The sequence below is a fragment of the Elgaria multicarinata genome, chromosome 5, assembly GCF_023053635.1.
Source record: "Elgaria multicarinata webbii isolate HBS135686 ecotype San Diego chromosome 5, rElgMul1.1.pri, whole genome shotgun sequence".
In the NCBI taxonomy this organism is placed as follows: domain Eukaryota; kingdom Metazoa; phylum Chordata; class Lepidosauria; order Squamata; family Anguidae; genus Elgaria; species Elgaria multicarinata.
Window position 1 is genome coordinate 122,940,737 of NC_086175.1, and position 12,716 is coordinate 122,953,452.

General features: G+C 43.8%; 1 protein-coding gene across 4 annotated transcripts in view; it reads right to left on the reverse strand.

Moving 5' to 3' along the window:
* Positions 1-12,716, reverse strand: part of FAT3 (FAT atypical cadherin 3) — a 545,951-nt gene that overhangs the window by 32,617 nt on the left and 500,618 nt on the right. For all 4 annotated transcript variants that reach the window (XM_063127164.1, XM_063127165.1, XM_063127168.1 and 1 more), the window contains exons 20-21: positions 4,689-4,823; positions 2,518-2,675 (exon numbers count right to left, since the gene is read on the reverse strand). In XM_063127164.1, coding sequence (XP_062983234.1) covers positions 2,518-2,675; positions 4,689-4,823 — 293 coding nt within the window. The remainder of the gene's footprint in view (positions 1-2,517; positions 2,676-4,688; positions 4,824-12,716) is intronic.

Below are 12,716 nucleotides of genomic sequence, written 5' to 3' on the forward strand. Positions count from 1 at the left end.
AAAGCTCAGGGTGTTTTGGCGTGGGAAACTGCTATATGCTAGATCAGAGTAATTATCCATGTAGTCCCATTACAGACGTGTGTCGCTGGGAAATGTTTCTTCTTTTACTTGACTGAGTTCCGTGACATGTATGACTTGATGTGCGTTTGTGAGCTGAGCTAGAGTTTTCCCCTGAACACCAGGTACTTTTGTTGTTGTTTTTATGCACATTGTGTGTGCATATTTTCTTTCACAGGTTCTGCAATTTGCACAAATTTCTGAGCAATCTGCTCGGTGGGAACTGGAACAAAGTCGGTGTGTGTGTGTGAAACTAGGAAAATTCATTGAACTCCACACCACAAGCTGAGTTATGGCAGAATTCCATAACTGAGTTCTCAAAGCAGACGAAACAAACACTGCCCCCAGGGGATTTCAATTCCCCGAAGCTTTCCTAAGAAAGTGGGCTTTAGGGAGTTATACAACCACACTGCAGAGGGAGGGCAACTTAGAATCCTGGGGCCACTACTGAAAGGCCCATGCTCCATGTTGCATATGACTTTGTTGTATATGACTTTGATCAAACAGGGAGCAGAACGCTCAGCGAAGAGGAGGGCATGGCTAAGTGGCAGAACACCTGCTTTGCATTCAGATGATCCTGGTTCTCCTGGATCCTGGAAAAGACCCCTGCCTGAAACCCTGAAAATGTTAGGATCAGGCTCTTTCTCCCTTGTGTATTTGATGGGGTTCTGGAATCTGAATTGTACTCAGAAGCTGAAGGGGGAGAAGCAGACGCACACCAGTCTAGACAGGAAGTGGGGAAGGAAATTCTCCAAGACTTTTCAGGAGTCAAGGAGGAGTCTTCCCAACAGGACAGGAAGCCCAGGCTCAGAGTTTATCCTTCCCCTCCCCCCTGGGACCTCAGTCTCTGTCAGAGGGGGAGGGAACATCGGAGTTGACAGACCCCGGAGTCTGCCAATGGGTCAAGCAGAGGTAAGAGGAGGTGGGAGGTGTTGTGCTGGGTTAGCCACTTGGCAGAGGCTTCAACTTAAGGACCTTCCCTGAAGGAGGGATTCAGAAAAAAGCCTGTTGGGCACTGTGGGAAACTGTCCATTCAGCTGATAGGCAATTGACTTGCTTTGCTAGGCTAATTAAGCTTAGAGGATAGCTCCTAGCATTCACACTCCTTTCAGGTGTGAAGAGATGTCTATTTACTGAATAAAGCATTGTGGATAGCACGGAAGACCTATTTATTGTCTTACATCTCGGCGGGAGCACTTGGAGTCACAACAGAAAAGCTGTTGCCAGTCATTATAGACCAGGGTAGTTATTTTGGATTGTGACTCCCAAAATCACTGGCCATGCTTATGGGAGTTGGGATGTTGGAGAAATCCACTTGGCATGTTCGTGGAATTTGACTTCCTAGGTTCGGACTTCAGGACTTCATTTTGATTCCAGCTACTTGATCTGCAAGCTGTGAGTCAAGCCAGTTTGTAGGTCTCAGGCTGTTTGAAGATAGTTCTTGGCCAGCTTGATAACCGGAACCAGAAGGTTCGAGCATATGAGACCAATTCTGGCCCGCTTGCATTGGCTGCCTGTATGTTTCCGAGCCCAATTCAAGGTGCTGGTTTTAACCTATAAAGCCTTACACGGCTTGGGACCAACATACCTGATGGAACGCCTCTCCCGACACGAACCTACCCGTACACTACTCTCAACATCTAAGGTCCTCCTCCGAGTGCCTACTCTGAGGGAAGCTCGGAAGATGGCAACAAGTGAAAGGGTCTTTTCAGTGGTGGCCCCCCAATTATGGAATGATCTCACCGACAAGGCTCGCCTGGCACCAACATAGTTATCTTTTTGGCACCAGGTCAAGACTTTTCTCTTCTCCCAGGCAGTTAACAGCATATGCTGAGTTTTTTAAACTGACCCCAGAATAGTTGTTTTTAAATGGATATGGTCTGTTTTTGTTTGTATTTTATGCTTTTTATTGTTTTAAATTTTGTATATTACTTTTTAATGTTCACTGTTTTTAACTTTTGTAAACCACCCAGAGAGCTTCAGCTCTGGGGCGGTATATAAATGTAATAAATAATAAATAATAATATATTTTTTAAAGGCTTGCATACCTAGGCTCAAGCACGCCTGTTTAAATAGCACATTCCAGATGTTTGTGGTCATGACAGAGAAGGCCTTACTAAACTATACGCTGCAAGTTATTAGACCTTCCTAAATCAGAGCAACCTTGGCAGGTATTGCCAACAAGGTACAGACTAAGTTTTCCAGTCTGGCTATATAGCATATCATACCCCCAGGAGCTTATTTCAATAGAAATACGGCTAGCAAGAACAACGATACCGTTCCCTCATTGTTGCTGAAGCAGCGGTTTCTTTCCTCATTACCCTCAAAACTGAGAATGTCGGAGTTTCTGCCTCCACAGCTAAAAATGGGAGCAGCATTCCCAATAGCCAGAGTCCAAAGAGAGGGAAGCATATAATCAAGAAAAATAACTGCGGGAAAAGATAAACTTATTTTAATTACCTTCAGAATTATACAGGGATTTGCTCTGGTGTACATTATAATCCCATTGCTTTGCAGAGTCCGCAGACGCAGCGCCAACTTGAATTCCTCCTTCCTGCTATTTTCAGAAACCCGGTATTTGATGTAACTATTCCCAGCAAAGCTAAGGGAAGCGTGTCCTGAAATAACCATTTGGAGAACAGACTTAGGCTTTTCTTTCTTTCTTTTTTTTTAAAAAAAAACACTTTTGCATTCTGAAATAAGACGCAGGAGATTATCCTACCGCTTGCCAAGAAGAAGGAAAAAATAGTTAATTAAGGAAGATGCATGGTTAACAAGGCTGATAAGGAAGAATCTTAAAAACAAAGTGCCTCTTCGACAGATTAAAAAACCCGTCTCTGTTGTATGCACACACCTTATGTTAAGGAAGATTAATTCGCTAATAAGGACGGAAATGTTGTTCCTTGATAGGAATTATTAGTATGCATAAAATGAGATTGATCTACTTGTAGCAAAAGAAAACAACAGATCACGTTTTTTAAAATATATATTATTTAACTAGTTATCAATTTTGTGTACATGAAGCAGGCCTTGTGTCCTACAAAACCAAATACAGTCCAGTATCCACATGTTATGACACGTCAATAGGGATGGCTGAGGAATCTGTCCGGTTGCGAGGGGTGTTGGTGAAGATCGCTGAGCTTTCATCAGCTCAGCACCCCTGGACTTTGGCTCCTTTCCCCATGCACTGCCCTGCCTCGACCTGCATTCAGTTGGGCCAGTTTGCGGATTTTCCATTTGGTTTTGGGATTTTGTGTGTGTAAAAAGAAATTTGCGCAAATTGCACCTGCAACATGTGTAATTTATGCAAATTTTGACAGTTTGTGTAACTTTGTGTAAATTTGGGGCGCAATTTGCATACACTGTGCAATTTTGGCAGCAGTTTGCGTAAATTACACAAATTATGGCCACAGATAGTGCAAATTTCTTTTAATGCAGATGATGATGATGACGATATTTTTTAAAAAGCAGAAAAGTTCCTGGATTTCGAGAAAAGCTGCATGGCTTGACCTGCAAATGCAAGCTGGCTCAGGTGCTCAGTGGAAGTCCATCTGGCCTCAAAATTTCCCTTATGGGGAATTCACAAGTAGGACATTAATAGCACCCTCCTGGTCATGTTCCCTAGCAACTGGCATACATAGGCAAACTGCCTCTGATAGTGGAAGGAGCATATAATGATCATGACTAGGAGCCTTTGATAGCCTTTCTCCTCCAGGAATTCCTTTAATCCCGTTTCAAAGGCATCTGAACTGGTGGCCGTCACTACATCTTGTGGTAGCAGATTCCATAGTTTAAGTATGTGCTGTGTAAGAAGAAGTCCTTCCTTTTACCTATCTTGAATCTCCTATTAATCAGCTTCATGGGAGGACCCAGGGTTCTAATATTATGCAAGAAACTGTCCCTTTCTACACCTAAGGGTGCAGAGGGATGCAGGGGAGATGGTCCCGGGATTTCCAGCTTCTGGGATCATTGCCCTGCAGCCAGACGGCAGACCAATGTCCCAGAAGTAGAGAGGGACGTCACACCCATCTTTTTTTTTTTTAAGGAATAGGAGCCGGAGCACACTTGCACTCCGGCGAAAATTAAGTTTGAAGCCCCGACCCTGCTCTCCACCCCACCCCTGATGTGCCTGGACTACCCCTGGCCTGGCTCCTTCCCTCTGCTGACCCCCACTGGTGTCAGATAGAGTGTCACACAGATAGAGTGTCCAGGCTGGTGTAGACACGGCCAGAGAGGAAAATGTCTCCCTATCCACTTTCTCCACCCCATCCATAATTTTGTACATTTCCTTCATTTCCCCCCTTACTCGCCTTTTTTTCTAAGCCAGACACTGTATCCTTCCCTCATAGGGATGTTGCTCTAGCCCCTTGCTCATTTTGGTGGCCCTTTTCTGCACCTTTTCCCAATTCTACAGGATCCCTTTCGAGGTGCGGTGACCAGACCAGATCAGCCCAAACCTTCCAAGATGCATAACGAGCAAAGAGAAGGGTTGTTGTGAAACCTTCACTCTCCCTGACTTTGGGCCAAGGCTGGTTTACAAGAAAAGGGAAGCGGATTGGGTTTAAAGACGCCCTGCAACATGCATTATCACAGCCAAACAAAATGGTACAGCGACAGAGCGAAATTTGTACCTGAGCATTCTCCGAGCTTTCCAGGAGGGCACTGGCAGATGAAAGGCCTTCGGTTGATTTCATAGCCCACGCATTGCATGTCCCCTGGACAGGGTTTATCTGTGCATGGGTCACTAGAACCTGGGCACAATCCTCCTGTTGTACATGTAGAAAAAGAAAAGAAATATCCCCACGTTATCCATCACATAAACATTCTTAAGAGGAAAGGTGGGACTGAGATGCAAGTTATGGTCCTTCAACAAGACATAAGCAAGATTTCCTTTCCTGATGGGGTGGGTTTGTTTATTCAACTTATTAACACACACACAGAGCGATAGCTGTGTCTGGTCATCCATGCCTCTGAAGGGGTGCCTGTTTCCTAGAGCTTGCCACAGATCCCTAAGAGCAGTAGTAGGAACACTGGAGAACTAGGGGCCTTTCTACACCTCCCAGCGTTCTGGGAGGGAGAGGGGAGGATCTCACAATATTCTGCTTGCAAGATCCTCCCCTTTGTCCATACGTGTGCGCAACATCCCAGGAGGAAGGAGGGATATCGTGCCCGCCATTTTCTTTTTTTTTTAACAGAGATCAGCGCAATTACGCTCCTATTAAACTAAGTAAAACAACAACAACACCTGCTCCCACTCCCCCCATCCTCGATGGGCACAGAGCGCCTGAAGAGCTCTCTGCCTTGTGCCCGGTTCCCACCTCCTCGCGTTTATTTACGAGGAGGTGGGACGAAGCTGGGACGGGCGGCCAAACACCTCCAGAGGTCTTGAGATGATCCTGAGACTGTGGGAAGAATCGGGCTAAAAGTGTTCCCAGATATCCCAGGGACGATCCCCGGGATAAAGACTGGAGTAGACATGCCCTAGGTAGAAGCTTTAACAGCATCTTACACCATCCAGCAACTCTCTTAGCTGTCCTACCACCATAGATTTGCATTGAATTATATAATCTATTGCAGCCTTCTTCAAACCTTTTTTTGGGGAGGATTGTGTGACTGGGGCAGTACGACTCCCTCCCTGACACCAAGTCAGAATGAGAGCAATGATCTTACTACCTCACTCTGAATTGGCTCTGTGGCATGATGTGGAGTTTGACTGGATACATGGCATTGTTACAAAGCCTAATATGATTGACTAGACGGAAGCATGACATTGACTTGGCAGGCATGAGATTTCTGATTGGCTGGTATCATGTGATTAGCAAGGACTTGGGGTTTGGGTGGGAAAGTTCTGAAGTAATAGCTAATCAGAGCTACAAATTGTCTGAGAAAAATAGTGGAAAAAAGATTAGAAAGTGTATGTGAACAGTGTTGCGGAACATTTGGGGGTGTGTGTCCCTGAGCACTTTTTTTTCACAGGAAAAGCATTCCTATGGAGAGGAAAAACAACAACTTGATACTATTTTTAACCATGGCTTCAAACTGGTTTGGAGCTAATCACGGCTAGTAATGAAAATGAAAGGGAGGAAGGTATTTATTCACTTATTTATTTGATTTATACCTTGCCTTTCTACCAAGGAAATGGTACTCAATGCAGCTGACAACAATCACATTTAAAATAAAATTGAAAGTTGTAAACCCCCCAATAAAAATACATTACAACAACATCAAAAACACAATTAAAATTGTATGCATGTGATGAGAGAATGAAAAATCCCACAGGGCACTCAATGTGCTAATGACATCAGGCAGCATAATGGCTTAATTGGGCCTGTCAGGTGAACTGTTTTAATTGTTTTTACTGCTTTTACATTATATACTGGTTTTAACTTGATAAATGGTTTAATTTGTTTTTAGCTGTGTATATTGTACATTGATGGTGCTATATAAATAATAATAATAATAATAATAATAATAATAATAATAATATATTTATTGTTTTTTATTGTATGATTTTATCTGTACGCCACTCTGAGATCCTAGTGATATAGGGCGGGATACAAATGTTTTAAATAAATTAAATAATACATAAACTATTTTTAAAACAAAACATGCTTACCGCACAACATTGAAGCAAAAGAAACCTTGGTGAGTGCTTCAAGATGGCATTTTAGCTTCCACAGTATTTTTGCAAGACAGGCTATGGGAGATCAATGCATCCAACATGCGGAAATAGTGACTGCACAGGTCATGGTTCTAATCAGAAGTGTGCAAATGAATGATTCTATTTCTGGGGTGAACATTGTAGATGGATTCCATATGCGACCCCATTGAAGTGAACATGACAACAATGAACTGAAGAGATTGGGAAGGACCTGGATAGAGGGAGCCAGTGTGGTGTAGTGGCTAAAGTGTTGGATTGGGAGTTGGGAGATCTGGGTTCTAGTCCCCACTCAGCCATGGAAGCCCACTGGATGACTTTGGGCCAGTCACAGACTCTCAGCCCAACCTACCTCACAGCGTTGTTGCTATGAGGATAACATAGAGAGGAGGAGGATTATGTATGCTGCCTTGGGTTCCTTGGAGGAAAAAGGCAGGATATAAATGCAATAAATACTGCACTCAACATCTAAGGTCCTCCTCCGAGTGCCTACTCCGGGGGAAGCTCAGAGGATGGCAACAAGGGAGAGGGCCTTCTTGGTGGTGGCTCCCGACTGTGGAATGATCTCCCCGATAAGGCTCACCTGGCACCAACATTGATATCTTTTCAGCGCCAGGTCAAGACTTTTCTCTTCTCCCAGGCATTTAAACATTTTAACAGCATTTTAACAGCATTTAACAACATTAAGTTTGTTTTTAATGGACCCCAGAATTGTTGTTTTTAAATGGATACTGTTGTTTTTATACTGTTGTTTTTATGTTTCTGATGGTTTTTTAAAATTTTGTATACTTTTTAATGTTTACCATTTTTAACTGTTGTAAACCGGTCAGAGAGCTTTGGCTATGGGGCGGTATATAAATGTAATAAATAAATAAATAAAGTGCCAGTCCACATTGTTTGCTGCTACTAGCAAGAGTGAGGAACCTCACGTGATAACATCATGACATGGTGTATTGTCATCGGGGCAGAATTTAACAAACTGCAGCTGCTTGGGGAACATATAGTTCCGAAACGTATATATATATATCACACTGGCATGACTAAATCAATACCAATATTCACTTGAGTACTTTGGGCTGGTCCATGAAGTCACGAAGAGTCGGAAGCGACTGAACGAATAAACAACAAACTTTTGGACACAGTCTCAACTGTCAAGCTAATCCTAAAACGTTTGCCCGTGAAAAGACCTCACAACGTCCGACAGAGCCATAAAAACATATGGCATCAATCTTCCTGGCTTTTAAGCAAAAGGAACTCAGAGGAAATGAATACATGTGAGGGCCAACTTCTACCCATATTACCCACTTGTGGGACTCGAAGGCAAGCTTGTACATTTAAGAGCTAATTTAGGAAGATGGAGAGGCTCTCTAAGCAACAGATTTCTATTGCTTCTGTTGACTTGCATCCAAAGCACAGACAGAAAGGAAAAGGAGTGCAGGATGAAGAAAATGCTGGAGAGACGAACGCTTCTATGAATTCCAAATTTATAATGCTAATAGTTCCCACAAACAGACTCATATTTGAAAGTCTGCCTCCTCCTACAGGAACCTACCTGTCAACTGCAGTAATCGTCAGAGGCTCTACATTAGAAAATAAGAAGAGCCCTGCTGGATCCGACAAAGCGACCATCTAGTCCAGCGTTCTGTTCACACAGTGGACAATCAGCTGTTGACCATGAACTCACAAGCTGGAGATGAATGCAAGAGCGCCTTCCTGCCCATATTCTCCAGCAACTGGTGTACATAAGCTTATTGCCTTTGATACTGGAGGTAGCATGTAGCCATCAGGGCTGGTAGCCATCGATAGCCTTCTCCTCCAGGAATTTATCCAACCCCTTTTTAAAGCCATTCAAGTTGGTGGCCATTGCTACATCTTGTGGTAGTGAATTCAATAGTTTACTATGTGCTGTGTGAAGAAGCACCTCCTTTTATCTGTCCTGCACTTCCCTATCCACGTTCTCCAACACCCTGAATGACTTTGCACATCTCTATCACGTCCCCCCTCCCCCTTAGCCTCCTTTCTTCCAAGCTGAACAATCCCTTCTGTTGTAACCTTCTCTCATGGGAGAGATGCTCCAGCCCCTTGACCATTTTAGTTGCCCTTTTCTGCACTTTTTTCTAACACAGGCTCTGCTTTATGTTTTGAAGAAAAAAGCCATACAGTTGGTGGAGTAGCAGGAAATAGCATTTTCAGGGATGGCACCTTGACTGTGGCACCCTTGAGTACCATCCCCAAGAGAGATTATCTCTGTTGCCTTTTAGGTGAGTCGTTAAGATGTCTTTATTCTACCAAGCTCTGAATTATTATTATTATTATTATTATTATTATTATTATTATTATTATTATTATTTTATATAGCACCATCAATGTACATGGTGCTGTACAGAGTAAAACAGTAAATAGCGAGACCCTGCCGCATAGGCTTACATTCTAATAAAATCATAATAAAGTAATAAGGAGGGTAAGAGAATGCACCAAACAGGCAGTATAGAAGTCAGAACAATTCAAGTTTTAAAAGCTTTAGGAAAAAGAAAAGTTTTTAGCTGAGCTTTAAAAGCTGCGATTGAACTTGTTTGGATCTATGTTATTTGTTTTTAGTTTCAATGAAACCAGCGCCATGCTTATTAGTCTCACAAAATCAGTATTTCTTTAACTACATAAGTCTTATTTACAGCATATAAAGGAGGCAATGAACTAGCATTAAGGGCAAACACCCTTTGCTTTTATCACACTTACATGCCCTCAGTGCAAGATAAACAAGGGCTTTCTCGAAGTGTAGCTCAAATTCTTTTGCATCGTAGGTCTTTTCCTGGAACCAGAAAAATTACTACTGTGGGTTCCAAAGTGGACACAGTCTGCCTACAAATACAGCAGTGCCTGTAAATGCCTGTGTTTGATATACAGTTCATGGTGGTCAATTTAATCTTTCAGAGCGCTCCCCTCACTTTGTCAAATATTTGCTTGCCAGGTCTTGGAGGAATAAAACAACTCACGTTTACCTGCCTTGCTGCGGCAGTGCAAAACGTTGCATGGAAATTCATATGAACAATTTACAGTACCAGGTGTAAAAATGGGACTATACAGCCACACTGGAAAACCTTATACCAGGGCTGGACTAAAGCTCTTAGTGCACCATGTGGCTCCTATGTATTGCTGAGGCATGCACCATTTGCCAGAAACATCCATTGTAAGAACATAAGGCCTTGGCCAACAACTACTGTAACTTTGCTTGTTTTGTGGAGTTGAGCTACAAATTTTCCCCGAATTCTTGGCCTTTTTCACGCATTTTGTTCTTTCACCTTTAATTTGCGCAAATAGAGATTACAGCTACTAATTGCACAAATTTGCATAATTTGCACAAATTACAGCTGCAATTTGCACAAATTATAGGTGAAATTTGAGTAATTTCTGCAAATTGCAGCTGTAGTTTGTGCCATTGGCTCAAATTGCTGAATTTGGGCAATCTGCAGTTGTAATTTATGCAAATGGAAAACACTGAAAATCCACCAGCTGGCCCGACCCTTTGCAGGCCTTGTCCAGACAGCTCACAGAAGACGGAATGAAGTCTGGGGACCCGTTGAGCTCCACCCTCAATCCGGATTCCTTTGACATCCCTAGCCAGAGTACTGGTCTGAGATGGAAAGGTGACTAAGGGCATGTCTAGACCTCCTGGCTTTCTGGAAGGGAGGGGGAAGATTTTGCAAAATGCTAATCGTGAGATCCCCCTCAGTCCACACGCGGTGCGCAATATGCTGGGATGAAGGAGGACGTTGGGCCTGCCATTTAATTTTTTTTACTGAAAATGAGTGCACGAGCACTCCATCGAAAAGTGGTTTTTTAAAAATAATAATAATAATAATCCTGCTTACCCCACCACACCCCCAAAGGGCATGAAGCTCCTGAAGAGCTCTGTGCCCAGTTCCTCACGTTTACTCGTGAGGAGCCGGGACAAACTGGATCAGCGGCCCACACGTCACGCGGTCTTGGGGTCATCCTGAGGCTGTGGGGGAAAAATGTAGGGCAACATCCCAGGGAAATGCAGGGATCTTCCCTCCCTGCTCCCGGGAACCCCTGTGCATCATGTGGACACACAGGGGATCCCTGGGATATCACCCCGTGTAGACATGCCCTAAGTATCTCCTATGGACAGTATATTCATGTCCTGCTGCCACAGATTTAACTGTTCTTCACCCCTCTTTTGACCTAAGGACTGGCAATAGAGAACAGAGTGGGGAGTGATATGACACTAATTCAGGAGGCCATGTCTGGCCCAGGGGATGTTAGTGGCAGATGGGATTGGCACAGGAGCAGAAAAGGAAGTGACATGGCTTGCTCCTGTGTCTTTAGCAGCAGCCTGACCTGCAAAAATTAGCTGGCAAAGCTTTTCACACCTCATTGTTTCTCTCAGCAAATGTTGAATCACCTATCCCACCCATTAGTCATTCTTTCTTCCTGTCCGGCTTGTTTGTTTTAAATGCCATCAACAACATGTGGTTACAAACCATGCTTTCTCTTCCAAGAATGGAGAAAATCCATGGTCTCACTGTTGTTTCTGTTTTTGTTTTTTTTAATGCTTGGGGAATTTGCCAGCTGTGATATAATGCTTTGTTTAAAATTACAGAGCATTGGAAATGGTATCCTTAGAAGTTCCTAATTGTCCATCTGATTCCGATGCCACTTTCAATGTATCTAGTACGTATTTTACAGGCACTGCACATAGATCTGTATGCACAGGGTATTTGTTCTCGGAATACAATTAAATTTTATGTCATGTCAGGCGATAATTTTCAACAAGCCTCTCCGTGGCTGACAGATAGACAAGTCACTTGGGCACAAAACACGGCAGGACTCATGAATAGACATAAGCTTGTGGGAAGACAACCCTGCTGAGATTTTGGAACAAGGCGCCGCGTGTTTTCACAACCTTTTAACCTCCGGTGAAATCTTTTGACACCAAGCAATAAAACCAGGACGCCGCCTTGTAATCAATCTTTGCCATGTTTCAGCTGATTCATCCTCTAGACTAAGTTCCCAATGAAGCCCAGAGGCATGTGGGAAGGAGCTAATAATTTAATGCGACAGGCCTGTACAACTGGTGACCCAGCAAGCCAAACACAGCCCACCAGCCATGTGATGCCGCCTCCCAGGTGCCTGGTAACATGCAGGCTTTAGGCCGGCAGCAGAAGCAGGAGAGATGTCAACCCCCCTTGCTGGGCCTTCATTCATAGCACATGGCTGTGCTCAGCTTGATGACTCACAACATGCGTAGGCCAAAAGTGCAACGATCACACGAAGGGACAGTTGTTCAGGCACACTGTCACAGGTAATCTTTGTGATGGCAGAGCCCATCAAGAGCCCCCAGTAGGCTTCGTTTGGTATTCCAATCCTGACTTGTGCAACTAAGTTGATGCTAGTTGAACTAACATTTAATTATACCTAGGGATGTCGGAGAAATCCAATCGGGGGTAAAGTTGCACTAGGCTCAGCTCCACCACCCCAGGACTTTGTTTTGGTTCCTGCTGCCCAGCCCAGCCCAATATGCAGGGAGTTGTAGGGCCATATCCCGGGGCAAGGGAGGGATCATCGCTCCCTGATCCTGGGATCCCCTATGTGTCATGTGAACGCATAGGGATGATCCCGGGGATCGCTCTGGGATAAAGCCCTGTCTAGCTATGACCTAAGACTAATCTACCTCTCGGGTTGTTGTGAGTATAAAATGGAGAGGAGGAGGACTATGCAGGCTGCCTTGGATACCTTGCAAAGGTGGGGGGAAGCAGATTATTATTATTATTATTATTATTATTATTATTATTATTATTGGATTCAATCCCGATTTAAGAGTGTGCAAATGGACTGGTGGAAGCAGTCTTCCCTGCTCCCTCCTCCCCATGGTAGCTCCTCCAACTACATGAAAATGCTACACAGAGAGCCATGGGACCCTGCTGAATGGGATAAGCTGTGATGGAAGGGCAGAACCTTGAAAACTGAACTTAGGTGAGAA